Below are 17,978 nucleotides of genomic sequence, written 5' to 3'. Positions count from 1 at the left end.
CACACCAGCTGAGCAGAGCGACCAGTAATCCCAAATGCTGAGAGGCATCGCTCCTGACTTTAGATGATTGTGAAGACTCGTCCTGTCATGCTAGCTGCCACTTCTGCGCTTGGCGTGCTGGGACGAGAAAGCTGTACACGCCAGGCTGGGGGCGCCATTTTTAAAAAGAGCTTCTCTCCCCCATAATCCTGCATTTAAAGAGACATGCTGTTGAATCCATGTGGCAGAGTGCGGGTTTGATTTAGAGTCGGTCGAAGGAGGTGGGCAGCGTGAGTCGGACATAACATCGGAATCCAACATGGCGTCATGTGATCACGGCCGTGGCTCGGCGACTGGAGGTCCAAACTTTATAAATAATGACTTTAAGACTTAATTGCACTCGGTTTGTTGTGACTGGTGGCAGCTCGTCGACTTTATCAGGCTCTAAAGTGAGATGGCAGTGGATGAGAGGGGTGGCTCTGTGTGTCCTTTATATTCCTGCAGTTACGAACACGTGATTATCTCACAGTGATGCAGCTCTAGTTTAAAAACAACCCCACCTTCAGTATGTAACTTTCGTGACGTGGTCACCGCTCTGTGTCGCTTTGTGAGCTCCGTGTTTGTCAGATCACCGCGCCAGCTAATTTTGTGACCTTTCCGTTTAACGAGCTCATTAGCCGCTCTGCTTGAGGTGAGTGTAGATCGAGCCGTTAATCACCGTCACCTGATGATGCTGTCGTTAAAGTTTATGATGCAAACCAACCCGCCTGGAACGCCGACGCCTCTCGTCTTCGCTCAGAGACTCAGAGGAGTCGAAGAGAGAGAGAGGCTGCGGACTCTTTGAGTGTGTTTCAGGTGAGAAGGACGCACACACACACACACACGCCTCTGCAGTGTGCTGCTGTGGAGCACGTGTGGATGTGGAGTGCAGGCCCGGGATTGGCTGGGTCTTATCTTGATGAGCTGCTTTGACAGGTACTGCATCACATTAAAGGCCTTACCAATCTTCCCTGTCACATCCAGCAGGAGGCTTGCAGATAGGACAGACCCCCCCCCCCCTCCCCCCCTCCATTATTTTACCCTCCTTACCTGCCTTGATACACAACATATTGGATTTTTTTAAGGTTTCAAAGACAAAATAAAGACAGAGAAGTACAAGAAGATGTAGTTGTTCACAAGAGGACGTTTGTTCTCTAACTCAACTTCATCACATGTTATGATTCCAAATCGTTTTCTGTTGAAATACTGAAGTGATGCGATACAACACGTAAAGAAGGTTCGACAACACAGATGATTTCGCTTCACATCGTCTTCATAGCGAAAAACGATCACAGCTAGTTTTTCTAAAAATCATCCATTTTCTGATTTTTCTTATAATGGATCAAACATTCAGGCCGTTTGTTCAGACTAACTCTCTAACGGGACTAACTGAGCAAATCCCCCTTCTCTTCTGTGTGTGTGTGTGTGTGTGTGTGTGTGTGTGTGTGTGTGTGTGTGTGTGTGTGTGTGTGTGTGTGTGTGTGTGTGTGTGTGTGTGTGTGTGTGTGTGTGTGTGTGTGTGTGTGTGTGTGTGTGTGTGTGTGTGTGTGTGTGTGTGTGTGTGTGTGTGTGTGTGTGTGTGTGTGTGTGTGTGTGTGTGTGTAATAATAAAAGTGAGGGAAGCCTCACTGGATCCTCTTCTGCACAAACATCAGCGTCTCTTCTCCTCCAACCTGTCAGCAGTCGGACTGTTTGACCTCTGACCTCTGATCTGGCTGCTCATTATCATCTCAAGCAGACAGAATAGAAGAGCCTGACGTGATGTGGGCGATGTCCTTCATACATGTTCTGATCTCGTCTTGTAGTTCTTAAAATCCGTCTTGGCCTTCAGACCACTCTTCGCTCTCGTCTCGGACTCAAAGTCGTTTGTCCTTCGTCTCGTCTCGGCTGCTCGTCGGACTTTAAATCAAGACGACCTGTTGTTGTTCTTGATGTCTCTGGACCCCCGTTCATACATAAGCTGCAGAAGCTTCTGGGGTTACCCTTTTTTACATGATCATTGACGACCATGTGTGTGTTGAATTTGTATTTTAAAATGACCTTGGACCTCTGAAAGCTTCTTTTTCCACGTCATGTCTCAGTGTGGATCCCTGAGTGTCCTGGTCCCGTGTCGGTCTGGGAGCACTTCCCTGAGGTTGTACAGTGTGATAAAGAACTGCACATGTGGTTGTGTGCATGTTCCTGCTGAAAAATAAGAACAGAGAGGGTAACTTAAGTAGCTCGTATACCTTCTAGGATCTCTTTGGTTACAAGCTCTCGGCCTGTTCTCTTCATGTGTGACGCCTCGTCGTTGTCTCATGTCCAGGTGGAGTCCACTCAGAGTATGATCCGGATCCTGGGACTGTCAGCCACCTTACCCAACTACCTGGACGTGGCCTCCTTCCTCCACGTCAACCCCTACATCGGCCTCTTCTTCTTCGACAGTCGCTTCAGGCCCGTGCCGCTCGGACAGACGTTTGTTGGCATCAAAAGCAACAACAAGGTAAAAAAAACCCAGAGCTCCTCCTGGTGACACACAGAGTCAGACTCTCTGTAAAAACCACATCATGTTGAGTCTTGTGTGTGTGTTTTATGCAGAGAGAGCTGAGCTGTAATGATGAGTGTCTTCTGTTCCTCTGACTCTGTTTGTTTGTTTGTTTGTTTGTTTGTTTTGTTTAGATCCAGCAGCTTCATGACACCGAGGAGGTTTGTTACAACAAGGTTCTGGAGCAGGTCAAGGCCGGCCATCAGGTGAGTGACCGACTCAACTTACAGGAACAACATGACGGATTTTAAGACAAATATCTAAAGGAAGTCAAAATGGAATAAACCTCTTATTTATTTATTTATTTATTTGTTTGTTTGTTGTTGAGTCCTTAAATATATCAACGCCGGAGCAATCTGTCATTTGAACATCTGAGATCTGCTGTCGTGGTGGCAGCGAGGACAAGCGCGATCCTATGTTTACGGTTGCCATGGAAACAGCGGATGTTACGTCAAAGCTGCTCCTGAGAGCTGGCGTCACGTTTATTATACTCGTCTGTGAACATGTTGTCTTCCTCAGAGTTACAGTAACTTCCTCCACGCCCAAGACTGAACCGTTTAGTTTTTTTCCATCTGCTGCAGGAGTTGAGTTTCTGATTGAGCATTATTATTGTTATGCATCATTTTATTTAAACGCAGGCACACACACACACACACACACACACACACTTATCTCCCTCAGAGACGCTCTGGTCCTTGAGGACGTTTAAACCAACTTCCTTTAAAGCTGATGATGCGACGGTTCAGTCGGGCTGAGGTTGGAGGCCGTCGAGGCCGCGGCTCCGCTCCGCAGGTCTCCGTCTCTCTCATATTAAATTGTCAGGAAGTGGCTGTGACATATATTCATTTCATCGGGGAGGATCTGATGGATGAAATTTCTTTTTGTGATTTTCCCCCTCGCCCTCTCGGTGGGAAGCCCGCTGCCACAAAGAAGTTTAATAAGCTGCAGAGCCGGCGGCCCGACAAACGCTGATAACACACCTTCAACAAATAACTTTAGCTGCCGTGGTCTCCTCTAACACACACACACACACACACACACACACACACACACACACACACACACACACACACACACACACACACACACACACACACACACACACAGAGTTTAGTCCAATAATATCTTTCTGCATCAAGATTTACTTTCTCCCCCTGCTGTTGTAGATAAATCACGTCCTCTGAACTCGTGTGTTTCTCCGTGTCTCACAGGTGATGGTGTTCGTCCACGCTCGTAACGCCACAGTGAGAACCGCCATGGGACTGATCGAGATGGCAAAGAACCACGGAGAGACGTGCTTCTTCCAACCCGAGCAGAGTTCAGACTACGGCCAGTGTGAGAAACAGGTAGAGAACGTTCAGGAACGTTTGATCGAAAGATTGAACTCAGACATGTGACACATGAGTTTATCATGTTTATTATTAGAGTGAGTCCTGGGCTGTAGGTGTCTCGGTGAAGAGGGAGCAGACTCTACAGAACCCTCACCTGTGCTCATGAGCTTTGGGAGTGTCTTTGTTTTTGTTGACCGGCAGTGACGGATGGTGCACGGTAGAATTTTAGTTTTGGGGCCTCAGTGTTTTGACGCCCGACAACACGCCAAGACGAGATTTCTAAACTCCTTTAGTTTTCCTCCAGTTCTTCGTTTTGCCTTCAAAAAAATCATGTGCGTGCAATATGAGTGTTTGAAGCCTGAGCCCCGTCGCCCATGTGTGCCTGCAGGGGGCGCTGGAGGCTCATTGGCAGCCATGTTGGAAATGCTGTCTCACTCTAACTTTAAGTCATTCTAACGACAGGCTGAGAGTTGGAGCTTAGGTGGGTTTTAAACCTCCTGGTAAAGTGTTGCAGCCCGCCCACCTGTCAATCAGCTCAGCTACACGCCTAACTATGGATGACACGCATCGATTTCAGATAAACAGAGCAGTTAAAAATGATTAACCCCCGTGATGACAATAACTAATCAGACTGAGCTGAGCTGTAAACATGTTTATTGATGCTGTAAAAACTGTGTTTTTGCCTGTGGTGTGTACGTGACTTCCTGTTTCCCTGGAGCCAGCCTCTAGTGGACACTCGATGAACTGCAGGATTTTACACTTCTGCATTGACTTCATTTTTCCGACACCGGAGGTTGCAGCTTGGATAGGATGCCGTACAAAGCAGCAGTTTATGATGAGATGGTGATACTATGATTTAACAGTGAGCTACCTCGACCTGTTAGCTGCTATCCAGATAGCTAGCCTAGTTAGCTCCAGTCTGCGAGCAGTTAAGCTAGTTAGTTGGGTTACAGGTAAGGTAAGGTTGGCTCCTGAAGCGAGAAGAGGAGATTGAATGACGCTGCGTCAGGGTTTTATAAAACCACCGTCAGCCAATCAGGGTTGATTTGTTTTTTTAAACTCCACACGTTGACCTGTGAACTGTATCGATCAGGAACAGGAGTGAAGAAGCTTCAGAGAGAAGAGACGGCTCAGCATGCCCGTAACGCCAAACAACGTAGTTTCAGCTCTGTGTTGAGAGTGTGGGAAGGCATTAGAGCTGTGTGTGTGTGTGTGTGTGTGTGTGTGTATAATTAATGGGGCCTGCGCTGTGAGGGTACACAGAGGTGGAGCTACATTCCCCCTCAGAGGATGGTCAGTCAGACTGCAGCTCCCATATTTAAATCTCCTGCAACAGACGGCAGAGTGATAAATTTAGTAACCTTTTCCTTTTGTTCCCTGGGGGCGGAGCCAAGATTGATGTGCCTCTAATCTCCCCTCTGTTTAAATAGGATGTGTGTACAAATCAGATCACTTTTCATGCTTTCTAAAAGTGGAAACAGAGACAACAGACTCCAAACGCAGCATGGAGTCCCAGTTAGTCTCTAAAAAACAGTCCTTTAGGGGAGACTGCTCCTGCACTATATGTATAGGACTGAACGTCCTTGCATATATGCACTAAGAGTGCATTGATTCACTCCCAGCTCCTCTGCCTGCGTCCCAACATAATGAGTATTATCCACTCCATTAGTCCGTCTTTGAGTGTTTGTCGGTGTGGCCCGCTCTGCTGAAGGAAGAGGCATCGGGCTGACTCCACTCTAAGCCCACACAGAGATAATGCACTGCCTATTTGCACTCTGGAAATTGCCCCGCATTAATATTTATAGGTGTTTTTTTAATCTCCAATATGCATATGCAGTGAAATAAAGCACCTCTGAGGTCACTCATATAATTTGGCGTTTATTTATCCAGCTTTAAAAGTCAGAAGTGATTCCACTCGATTTTTCTCTCCCCTAATGTTATTTAATTGGCTTAATCTCAGGGGGGTGGAGAGGCTGTCAATCAAGCTTAGATATCTTAAAGCAACCACTCGAATCAATCCCTGTTAAATACAGTGTGTGCTTCCTTATTAAAGGCACATTGGTTTGACAATGAAAACCTCCAGGAGAGCGTTTTCTACGCTCGGCTCCCACAGCTCTGTCGTCATGTGCTCCGTGTTTTCAGCAGGATTGGCCGATAATGTGTGTGTGTGATGTTCATGTTTATTTGAATGTTGTTCAGAGAGAGAGCGAGCAGGAGAACAGGGAGGAGGCCTGTGATTGGCTCATCAGATTGGTACCTCCTGGCAGACATTGGTCGAGGTTTTTACAGACTTACAAACTGATACAGATGATGTATTTTCTTTGTTCCTTCTTCAGAGCACCGGAGTTATTAACTTCTGTCGGGACCTAAAAACACTTTCCACCAAAATCTTAAAAAGTGGAAAAATGTGGCTAACCCTGCCTTTAAGTCTCTGACACTTGTTGGAGATCATCGGTTGTCTGTCCTAGTCTTTTCAGCCGCTCGTGTTGAATGTGCGTCTGCGTGGTTGTTGAGAGGAGTCACCTCTGATTGGCTGTTCAGCTGAGCAAATCAGTGCACGAGAAAAAAACAGAAGTGACAAAAGCAAGTGAACAACTTTACCTTTTTATCAGACTGTATTCTCGATTAGAAGCGAGCGATACGAGCGGTGTGACTTCATCTCCTTCCTCTTCTGGATTCACCTTTTTTTGGATTGACGATTACAGACTACCGCCGCCTGCTGGCCCGGAGAGGTATTACATCTCACGCATGAGCAAAACCTTTGTGGTGATTGGCTGTCGCCCGGAGACTTTGCGGTGCGTTCAAGTGCAACATTTTGGACAAGACAAAGGAGGCGATGCCACAGTTGGCCTTTGCCGCCGTCTTGTTGTTGTGTCATAACGACTGCACTCAACGTTAACGATGTAACTGCTTCAACATGAATTGGTCGACCCGCCATCATGGTGCCGATTCATGAATTTAATCCAAACGTTTTTATTTGTAGAGCGCCAAGTCATAACAAGCGTTATCTCGAGACGCTTTATAAAGAGCAGGTGAAAGACCGAGGGACGACACAGCCCGACGATGGAGGCTGAGCGTCAGGGACGCCGGGAGGTTGGCGGAGCTCCGTCTACAACAGAGCCCCAACTTTGTCTTTTCTTTTCTCTCATGAAACAACGACAGACTTGAGACGCCACGTGTGATCCTGAACAAAGCTTTCCCTCTCCATCCAGCGGATTAGACATCCAGCACGTGACTGCATCAAAGAGTGATGGAGACAGCCAAAGCTTTGGATGTGACTCAGTTTAAACAGCTAAAAAAAAAGAAAGAAGTCATAAAGGTGTAAAGTGTTTGCCTCCCCCCTGTGTGAAGTTTATTCTATTCAAGAATCTGCTTGACTTTCATTTGCTGCAACTTTCACAATCCAGCCTCCACCTTCTCCTCCCTCCTCCCCCTTCTTCTTCTTCTTCTTCTTCTTCTTCTGTAGTAGCCAGTTCTCAGAGATGAAACCATGTGACTCCTCCAGGAGGAGACTGGAACTCTTCTGTGGAGGTTAAGAGACCCCTTGTGGTCCCGTGAGCCCATTGCACAGACCTCGATCTGTAGCACCAGGTCCCAGTCAGCTGGTTATTTATGGCGTGCTGTACAGTGTGTGAGGTTTGTCTGGTAAAGTAGGCATGAGTAAGGTGGTGTAAATGTGAAGATACGAGACAGTACAGGTGTGCCTCTCCCTTCTCTTTTAACTCTCCATCTCTGTGGTGTTCAGACGTGCCGCTTTCATGTCACTTTGTTTGACGAGACGCGGCTCTGCCTCGGAGCGCGGAGCCTCGTGGGACTCCACAGCAGCACCGCAGCGGCCTCATTAATGTCTCTGTTTGCTTTCATTGGTGCTATTTTTACAAGTCCCGTCCACCGGCGGTCCTTTCATTGTGTCGGATCCTTGACAACCTGTCAGTGTGGCGAACCAGCTCCCCCAACAAACACTCATCGACGACAATGAGGCGCGGCTCAAAGGCTGCTGGAAAGCAGGACTGACACCACGGAGTGACAAACACGCGTGTTAGAAAAATGGCTGCCTTAAATAGAACCGGAGTCTTTGTAAAAAAGAAAACCACGAGGACAGAGTAAAGGAAACCGAGGCCCTCTGATTGTTCTGGATTCCTCAAAGAGAGGCCGACTTCCTCGCCGGCATTCAAAACCAGAGAGATGTCCAGCGTCTCTGGATCGGGATGACTCATCTATAAAAGACCTGGGCGGATCGTCGCCGCCATGATTTAACCCCTCACAGTCAGATGTTCAGCATCATCTTTGAGGGTTTCTCAGATCCAGATGTGTCCAGATCTGGTCAGAAGGAGGAGTGAATGTTTGGCCAGCATTGATTTTTAATGACCAATAGGATCATGAGTACTTCATGAGAGCCGAGCCCGAGGTTTTTTATTCAGCTGAGGTCTTTGGAAGATGTTTTCTGTGCTGAACAAAGAAATCCCAGCTTAAGAGAAATATTTGTGATAATGACTGAGAATCAATTTGACTTGAAAGACTCCATTTATCTATTAGGACGGTTTTTGTGAAAAGAATCAGTTTATAAAAAAACACCACAGCAAAGAAAGGACTGACACACAGGAGATCGCTGCGTCGTGTGTTCATGTTAAATTGTTGACTTTCTGCAGCTCTTTGGTGACGACGGCGTCAGTTCAAAGCCTGCAGTTCCTGCAGTGTCCACTAGAGGCTGGTTGCAGAAACACAGGAAGTCACATACACACCCATTCAAACAGCCTGTTTTTACAGCAGACATGAACATGTTTACAGCCTGCTTCAAAAAACCAAATAGGTGTGATTAGCTCATGTCTCCATCCACACACACTGTACGGGGGGAATGTTTTGATGACTCAGCAGTTTTGATTGGATGAAGGATCAGAGTTATTCACAATAAGGCGTGTAGCTGAGCTGATTGACAGGTGGGCGGCGTGTTCGTCAGCTCCAGCTCTCAGCTGTAAGGATGAGTCAGCATGAAGACCTCAGGAGTTCACGTCTTTGTCTTTCACCGCAGGACCGCGTGCCGCCGAGTCGTCACAAGCTCAACGTCGGTACTTCTTCTATTATGACGCAAAGACCCGAGAGGAAGCCCTCGCTGTCTGCAGAGACAAACACACAGACCTGGCCACCATAACCAGCATGGAGGATGTGGACACCCTGAGGAGCATGGCCGACCTGAGCCGGATGATAAACCAGGATTACAGCCACGTGAGTTCGTTTGTCAGGAGGCTTAAAACCCGCCTCAGCTCTCAGCCTGTCGTTAGCTTGACTCAAAGTTAGCCTGAGACAGCATTTCCAGCACGGAGACCGCCATCCATGGGACTACAGCGCCCCCTGCAGGGACACACGGGGGACTCCAGCGCCCCCTGCAGGGACACACAGGGGACTCCAGCGCCCCCTGCAGGAACACACAGGGGACTCCAGCGCCCCCTGCAGGAACACACAGGGGACTCCAGCGCCCCCTGCAGGAACACACGGGGGACTCCAGCGCCCCCTGCAGGGACACACAGGGGACTCCAGCGCCCCCTGCAGGAACACACAGGGGACTCCAGCGCCCCCTGCAGGAACACACAGGGGACTCCAGCGCCCCCTACAGGAACACACAGGGGACTCCAGCGCCCCCTGCAGGAACACACAGGGGACTCCAGCGCCCCCTGCAGGGACACACGGGGGACGTCACTCAGGCTACGTCCTTTATTATTCACAGTCTGTGATTCAAACGAAGCCTGGTTGGAATATCGTTTGTATTTTAGGTTTAGTGACTCAGACTAATCTTGCAGATAGTTTTCTAGTATCCGCCGTTTTTATTGTTCCTGTAATTTTTGATTTCATGGTGACGGTATTAGAAGTGAACGTACTCTGTGTGTCACACAGTAAGTTTTCCAGCAGAGAGAGATCAAACATGATTTTTTTGTCGCTTTCTGCAGAGCAGATAAACTCCTCCTGAGCTCATTTAGTGAATGTGCAGCTGGGGAAATATACCTCACTGTGTTGTAAAAATGTGATTATGTGTAATGTCGCTCTGCTGACTATAATTGGCGTGAGGTTTACTGAATAACCTCCCTGGATGGAGCTAAAGCAGAGCGAGGTATGAAGAGACGGAGGCAGATCGTGATGGGAAAGTGGAGTAGAGTGGGCGTGAGTGGAAACTCATCCTCCCACTCTCTGCCGCTCGTCCAGCGCTAACAGCCAGCAGCGCTGAGCACCAAACATTATGACTATCAAGGGCCACTAAATGAAATCAACAATTAGCCATCCTGCCTCCATTTAAGGGAGTGAATGAAAAGCGGCGTGCTCCGGAGAGTGGCTGTTTGTGGGGACGCTGTCAGACAGAAGCCATCTGCTGCTCTTTAGCACACGGCTCACATGTCCTCTCCCAAAAACGTGATATAACATTTTTTTTTTTTTTAAATGTTGCACTAAAATACACATGCAGACATGTTTCTAAAAGTGTTGCTGCTTCTCTCCTGCACATTATTTCTAACAGGATCAAGGACCCACGAGTGCAGGGATTAAATCATCACAAGTGTAAAGCCGGTTAGTTCCACCTTCCTCCATTTGGAGGTCCTTAGAAAAGGTTTGACAGCCTCCTGAATACTTTATTTCTGCTCTGCTGTGAGCTGATGTTCTTTACATGCTTGGGACAATGAGTGACGCTGAGTGGAGCTGGCAGCTGGCTGTCTGCACACACTGTGAGCTGTGAGGCAGGAGCAGCAGCGGGCGACCGGGCCTAATGGGACCTGATCAGGAGCTTAGGTCACTGCCATCTCAAATACAGGCCTGTGCGCCGCAGACATCAGCGCCAGCTCACCTTGGATTAGATGCTGGAAGCACAGCTGTAACACACTGTGACACCTCCAGGCGAAGCCTCAGCATTTCAATTAGCCTGCCCGGCTAGCAGGAGTCTGAGCGGCACGGTGCACAGCACGGCCCTGAAGAGCACAGCTGTATGTCTTCATAAAGACATTTTTTCTTTTTGTCATTGTGAGAAAAAGTCAGCGCACAAAGGTGATGATGAATCCACGTTATGTTTTTAAACCGACGGGAGCAGAAAGAGACGTTGCTTTGGTTTCTTTTTTTAAGAAAAAGAACATCACGTGACGCTGAAGTGACAGCAGCAGCTCCGTCTGCTCCTGCACGTTTTGACACGTCAGACAAACCAACGTGTTGAAAAGCTGCACGTTATCATTTCAGCTCTTTTTTCTGTCAGACAGTAAAACACTCCTCCACCTTTATTCAGGGTCGCACACAAACATCCACATTTATTCTGTGTGTGTGTGTGTGTGTGTGTGTGTGAGTGTGAGAGAGAGAGAGACAGCTGCTGGCAGTAATGGGCTTTCTCTTTGCTGGGCTCTGACCTCTATTTAGATGCCCGGAGAGAGAGATAAGGTTCTGTGATGAGGACTCCCCTCCAGCTCAGCCAGGTCACAGCCTTCTGTCAGTCACACACACACACACACACGAGATGTGTGTGTGTGTCACCTATGCTCTCCTCTTTGTACATACAGTGTTTGGAGTTTACTTGTATTAAAACACATTTCATTCTTCGATGTCGATGACTCGTTTCTCTCTGAGCTTTTTTTTTCTCTGCAGTCCGTCATCATCTTCGATTGTTCTTCATATTTTTTTGATGTATTTTCGCCTTCATTAGACAGTTCATGTGACGAGAGGGAGGAAGAGTTGGGAGGAGAGAGAGTGGGCGATGACATGTAGCAAAGAGACGATGTTGGATGCGAACCCATGTCCATTGTAGGGACTACATCCGCTGTACCTCATGGGACGTGTGACATGACCACGAGGCTCTCGCCACCTTATCAACACGATTTGAGCTCATTTCCCCACTCGAACGCTCGCTAATCAGCGCTGCTCTCTCTCTCTCTCTCTCTCTCTCTCCCTCGCTCGCCCTGAGGCACGTTACTCACTGTGTACTCTCCCCTCTTCCAGATCCAGCGCTCCAGGAACAAGCAGATGAAGGAGATGTTCCCAGAAGGCTTTGGGATCCACCATGCCGGCATGCTGCGGTCGGACCGCAGTCTGATGGAGAGCATGTTCTCTAAAGGCCACCTCAAGGTGCTGGTGTGCACCGCCACGCTGGCCTGGGGAGTCAACCTGCCGGCTCACGCCGTCATCATCAAGGTCCGGATGTCACTCTTCCTTTGGTGTCCCGTCTGTCTCCGCCCGCCTCTGATCAATGTTCCCTCAGGTCTAAAAACCCTGAAATAAGTCTCAGATACGCTTTTTTAATGTAAGCTCATGAAATGACTTAAAAAGTCTGTTTTTACTTGTGAGAGGTTTTAAGTTTTATTTTGGGGAGGACAGCTGAAAAGAAACAGGAAATGTTGGGAGCAGAATGTGGAGGGCGGAGAGGCTGCAGAGAAGTCTGTACGCATTCACAAACCTCGAGCAGGAAGGAAAACAGGAGGAGAAAATACAAGTTCAAGGAAGTCGGGCTTGAGAGGAAAAATACCAGGAGTGATTGGAGGGAGGAGACGACAGGTCAATGGATACCAAAGCCAACGAGCCCCACATCAGATCTGGTGAAGGAGTCGACAAAGTGTCTCCTTATGCGGGTCCTAAAAACAGGAAGCTCCATGTGCATCTTTAAAAAGTGCTCGTCTTCAAACAGCTGCTCGCTTTTTACAGAATCTGAAAAACATCGGTGTGTCTGTGTTGACTTGAATCTTGTTCCTAAACTTGACAGGGAACTCAAATCTACGATGCCAAGCGTGGTACTCTGGTGGATCTGGGGATCCTGGACGTCATGCAGATCTTTGGGCGCGCCGGTCGACCCCAGTTCGATAAGTACGGCGAGGGCACCATCATCACCACCCACGACAAACTGAGCCACTACCTGACCCTGCTCACCCAGCAGAACCCCATCGAGAGCCAGTTCCTGGGCAGCCTGGCCGACAACCTCAACGCCGAGGTGAGTCAGTCCGAGGACGTCAGGACCTTTCAAACACAGAACGAGACTTCACCTCTGGAGGTTTCCTTTGCCTCCATGTTTTTATCTGTTCGGCCCTAAAAGCATGTTGAAGGGACTGAGTGCTGAGAAAGCCAAACTGCATATTCCTGGTTTGTCCACTAGAGGGCGTCAGAGACCAGCTCTGACTCTGACTCTGTCTGTGTGTGTGTGTGTGTGTGTCCTGTGCTCAGGTGGCTCTGGGGACGGTCACTAACGTGGAGGAGGCGGTGAAGTGGCTCAGTTACACTTACCTGTACGTCCGCATGAGGGCCAACCCGCTGGTGTACGGCATCAACCACAAAGCCTACCAGGTCGGTGAGCACGCTCGACCATAGGTCATCAACGTCACTTTATTCTTCATATGTCGTCTCACAGCTTCACTTACACATCTTTATTTAACCACAGGCTTCATATGAGACAGAATGCCTCACATTTCAAATGTGTTCAACCTTTATTAACAAGGTCCGTGTGAACGATAACATTCAGAGTCTCAGGTGAAAGAGCTGCTCTTTCCCCTGATGTTTAATAAACACAGTATCCATCTAAAGTATCAAACAGGAAGTTAAAAGTAAGGCAGCGGTGTCGTCAACAGACACATAGAAACGGGACAGATGTGCAGCACTTTTCTGCTTGAAAAAAAAAACAACCGGCTGGACTCGAGGCCTTCGTTTTTGCAGCTTAGACTTGGAGCGAAGTTTGAAACACAAAGTGAAGAAAAGCTCAAAGACTTCTGACCCAGCTGAGTTCTAACTGTCCTGGGACAGTGCTCTTTTGTTTCGTGTGCATTAAGGACGAGTCGTATTTGACACGGCTTCACTCGAACACGATCACACGCGTGTTGACCTTGTTTGGATAATCTTTCAGATGGATCCGTCCTTGGAGCTGTACAGGAAGGAGCTGGTGGTGGAGGCCGGCAGGAAGCTGGATAAAGCCCGAATGATCCGCTTCGAGGAGAGAACCGGGTACTTCGCCTCCACCGACCTCGGCAGGACCGCCAGCCACTTCTACATCAGATACAACACCATCCAGGTACGCATCACATACAACACCATCCAGGTACGCATCACATACAACACCATCCAGGTACACATCACATACAACACCATCCAGGTACGCATCACATACAACACCATCCAGGTACGCATCACATACAACACCATCCTGGTACGCATCACATACAACACCATCCAGGTACGCATCACATACAACACCATCCAGGTACACATCACATACAACACCATCCAGGTACGCATCACATACAACACCATCCAGGTACGCATCACATACAACACCATCCAGGTACGCATCACATACAACACCATCCAGGTACGCATCACATACAACACCATCCAGGTACGCTCACTACGTGTGTTACCGGAGGAAACCTCTAGAGGGCGCACCGTGTCATTAACAACCACCTGATGTGCGATTGTCTGTTTAAACTAAACAAACTTGTCTTTTAAGAGACGTGGAGGCAGAGACGTCTGGCTGTAGATTTTCTTCCGGATGATTCTGACAAACATTTGCTGCTCCAAACTATTATTTGTCTCTTTTAATTGCCGAATAATTTATTTGTGATGTATTTTTATGTTTCTATATTTGGCTGCTCGTTGTCTGTCTGAAACTCTGTTACGTGTGTTGCTGCTTGTTTTGTCCAGGACACTTTTTTTAATCTCCATGAGTTTCTCTTCCTGGTTGAATAAAGGTTAAATACATTTTAAAAACAAATAAAAATAGTTTGTGTGTGGCGGGATAACGGGGCCTCTATGTAACCTGAACCTGGTTTCTTTTTGGACCCCTTTGATGTCGAGGGGGAGGGGCCACCCATGGCTGTGTTTCCTGAACTTCCGCTGCACGTGAAGCTAAATCATGGCTGGCTTTGTTTCCATGCTGAAACCCGTGATGTGTTCGTGGAGCCGCGGGGTCTTTAACCAGTCGTGTGTCTTCTCCCTCCTCGTGTGCAGACTTTCAACGAAAGCTTTAACTCTCAGCGGACTGAAGGCGACATCCTCAGCATCGTGTCCAAGGCCGAGGAGTTTGAGCAGCTGAAGGTGAGACGTTGAAAAGTGTCTCCCCTCAGTTTGTCCTGATGATGTTCATGTCCTGAAAGCTCAGCTGTGTTGCGCCCCGCAGGTTCGCGACGAGGAGCTGGACGAGTTGGATCAGATGTTGAGTAACTACTGCCACCTGCCGGCTGCAGGCGGCGTGGAGAACAGCTACGGGAAGATCAACGTTCTGCTTCAGACGTACATCAGCAGAGGAGAGGTGGACAGCTTCTCCCTCATCTCAGACCTGTCCTACGTGGCTCAGGTGAGGACGGGACAGGAGACGCTCCAGCTAAAGGACGGTTAAACAAAGGAGCAGATCGCAGCAGCTGTGGAGGGAACATTCATGGTTGTGTCGATGTAGAGGAGGAAGATAAAACTATGTTAGAAGTTCAGAAAGGCGTCAAGGCATCAGTCTTGAAACTTTCTGAAACTTACAGGAACAAGAAGTTTGAGTGGATGATCTCTGATTAGACCTGTGCAGGTTTCATTGCAGCCAGAACATCAAAATGTCCAATGTTTTTTGAATAATTAAAAGCAGGGTTGGTCATTTTCCCGATGAAGACTTTTTAAGACGTTGGTATGAAAGTGTCTTTAGGTCCTGACAGAAATTAATAACTCGTGTTCTCTGAAAAAGGAACAAAGAAAATCCATCATCTTGTTGTAGTTTGTAAACTTCCACCAATGTCTGCCAGGAGGTGCCAATCTGATGAACCAATCACACGCCTCCCTGTCTCCCTGCTCGGTCTCTACCCCGTGCGTGCACGAGCCCGCACTCAAAGAGCGTCACCGATGACGCAATTTATACTGAGAGTTTGTCGTTATCTGTCGTGAGTAGTAAAATGAGAAGACGTAGTTTCTACACAATGAAGAGATGAGCTGAGGTTCACTTCTTGAGTAACGGCGCCTGTGCATGTAAGTGAGGGGGCGTGGCTTTAGAGGGAGCAGTGAGAGGGGAGGGGGCGTGGCTTTAGAGGGAGCAGTGAGCGGGGAGGGGGCGTGGCTTTAGAGGGAGCACAGAGGGGGGAGGGGGCGTGGCTTTAGAGGGAGCACAGAGGGGGGAGGGGGCGTGGCTTTAGAGGGAGCACAGGGGGGAGGGGGCGTGGCTTTAGAGGGAGCACAGGGGGGAGGGGGCGTGGCTTTAGAGGGAGCAGAGAGGGGGAGGGGGCGTGGCTTTAGAGGGAGCACAGAGGGGAGGGAGTAGGTGCAGACGGAGCACTGAGGGAATGCTACTTTTAAAATCATGCTCGTTCTAGAAAGTTACCAACCCTGCTTTTAATTCTCCTTTAAAACCCTAAAGCATGTCGATGAAGTGTGTAGGTTCCAAAAGAGCAGAATCCCCTCAAACAGGATCCTCTGACCCCCCCCTGACTTCAGACTGCCTCCAGAAGGACACAGATTTGTCTGGTCCTGACTCCTGAGTGTGTTCAGACCAGACATTCAGATCACATTCGCACCTGACCAAATCAATCGCAGGCTGAGCAGACTTGAGCAGTCTATCTGCGGAGCTACACGGCCACCTGACCTCTCCTCCAGAACTAAAGCGGGTGATCCATCAGCGCACAGCTGGGGCCAACCTGGACGTGTGAACCCGGACAGACCTCCTCCTGATCACACATGATTAATCACCAGCATGCAGCGTGATGAGGCGTACAGCTGCTGCAGGCTGACTCCTGCTCCGGCACACATGTCTTTCACTTGTTTCATTCCCACTTTAAAGTCTTGAGAGGGGAAACTAATCCGTCTACAAATGCAGCAGTTAATCGTCTACTTTTCACTTCCCACAGAACGCCGCTCGGATCGTCAGGGCCCTGTTCGAGATCGCTCTGAGGAAGCGGTGGCCGGCCATGACGTACCGCCTGCTCACTCTCTGTAAAGTGATCGATAAGAGGCTGTGGGGCTTCGCCCACCCGCTCCGCCAGTTCTCCGCCCTGAGCCCTGTCGTGCTGAACCGGCTGGAGGAGAAGAAGCTCACTGTGGACAAACTCAAGGAAATGAGGAAGGACGAGATCGGTAAAAACTCAATCACAGCACACACTGACGAGCCAACCTGACGCTCCATCATTTCAACCTTTTATCACCTTTTCTATAGGATCAGTTTGTGTTGTCACTGCCTTTGTTTACATTCCTTCAACCCCATTTAAAATCCCTCTGAGGGGATCCCAACTTCACTCTTTATATGTGCTAAATAAATGTCTCCTCGTGAAACCACATGACGTGCAGCGAGCAGAAATTAGACCAGAAGAGAAGAAGCTGTTCCTGCTGTTTGAACTCGTCAAAGATCTCTGTCCTTTTCGCTGTTTCAATAGTGTCTAAAGTTTGTCTCCGTAGTGAGGTCCAGTTTGGATCCTGTTTTTTTTTTTTTCAAAATAAACCTACTTCCTGTGCTCACTGCAAACGCTGCTTTTTCCTGCTGTTGTCCCAGTTAAGCTGAAGGCTCGGCAGTGGACTGCATCGTTGTGCTGCAGTCCATAAAAAGAGGGAGACTCTGAGGACATGCTCGGCACAAATAGATCTACTCTAGGCGACATGTCGGCGGCTGTTTTCTAAAACAGAGGTTTTCCTCCTCAGTTAAAAACGCTAAGTGCTCATAAAAACATCTGGCATGTGAACATTTTCAAAGTCGTCCGATCGGGTCTCGTCTGAGACTGCCGATGTCGGCGTTTGGGATTGTGCAGTCAGAGTGTTTCATGAAGCAGCTGTGACCTCTGTCGTCTGTTCTCTTCAGTGTAGTCTGAATGTGTGAGCGTGTAAAACGTCCAGTTAGCAACGTTAGCATGTTGAAGTCACTGTTAACTGATGATGTGCTGTTTTCAGGTCACATGCTGCATCATGTCAACATCGGCTTATCAGTCAAACAGTGTGTCCACCAGATCCCCGCCATCACCATGGAGGCCAGCATCCAGCCAATCACACGCACCGTCCTGCGCGTACGCCTCATCATCACACCGGACTTTCGATGGAACGACCAGGTAAACACCGAGGAGGACGTCCGCCTCTCTTTAGATTTGATATCAGACTCTTTTTGTATGAATTTGTTTTTAGTAACACATCACAGCAGAGAAGTTGTGTGATGAAAA

The 17,978-nt window shown here is 48.5% G+C and overlaps 1 protein-coding gene across 2 annotated transcripts in view; it reads left to right on the top strand.

Moving 5' to 3' along the window:
• Positions 1 to 17,978, top strand: part of ascc3 (activating signal cointegrator 1 complex subunit 3) — an 82,331-nt gene that overhangs the window by 57,680 nt on the left and 6,673 nt on the right. For both annotated transcript variants that reach the window (XM_079343479.1, XM_079343480.1), the window contains exons 12-22: positions 2,324 to 2,500; positions 2,677 to 2,748; positions 3,754 to 3,888; positions 11,833 to 12,024; positions 12,590 to 12,814; positions 13,045 to 13,164; positions 13,718 to 13,882; positions 14,818 to 14,904; positions 14,987 to 15,163; positions 16,686 to 16,911; positions 17,716 to 17,870. In XM_079343479.1, the coding sequence (XP_079199605.1) occupies positions 2,324 to 2,500; positions 2,677 to 2,748; positions 3,754 to 3,888; positions 11,833 to 12,024; positions 12,590 to 12,814; positions 13,045 to 13,164; positions 13,718 to 13,882; positions 14,818 to 14,904; positions 14,987 to 15,163; positions 16,686 to 16,911; positions 17,716 to 17,870 (1,731 nt within the window). The remainder of the gene's footprint in view (positions 1 to 2,323; positions 2,501 to 2,676; positions 2,749 to 3,753; positions 3,889 to 11,832; positions 12,025 to 12,589; positions 12,815 to 13,044; positions 13,165 to 13,717; positions 13,883 to 14,817; positions 14,905 to 14,986; positions 15,164 to 16,685; positions 16,912 to 17,715; positions 17,871 to 17,978) is intronic.

The sequence above is a fragment of the Symphodus melops genome (assembly GCF_947650265.1).
Source record: "Symphodus melops genome assembly, chromosome: 5".
NCBI lineage: Eukaryota > Metazoa > Chordata > Actinopteri > Labriformes > Labridae > Symphodus > Symphodus melops.
This window is presented reverse-complemented; position numbering and strand designations above follow the sequence as displayed.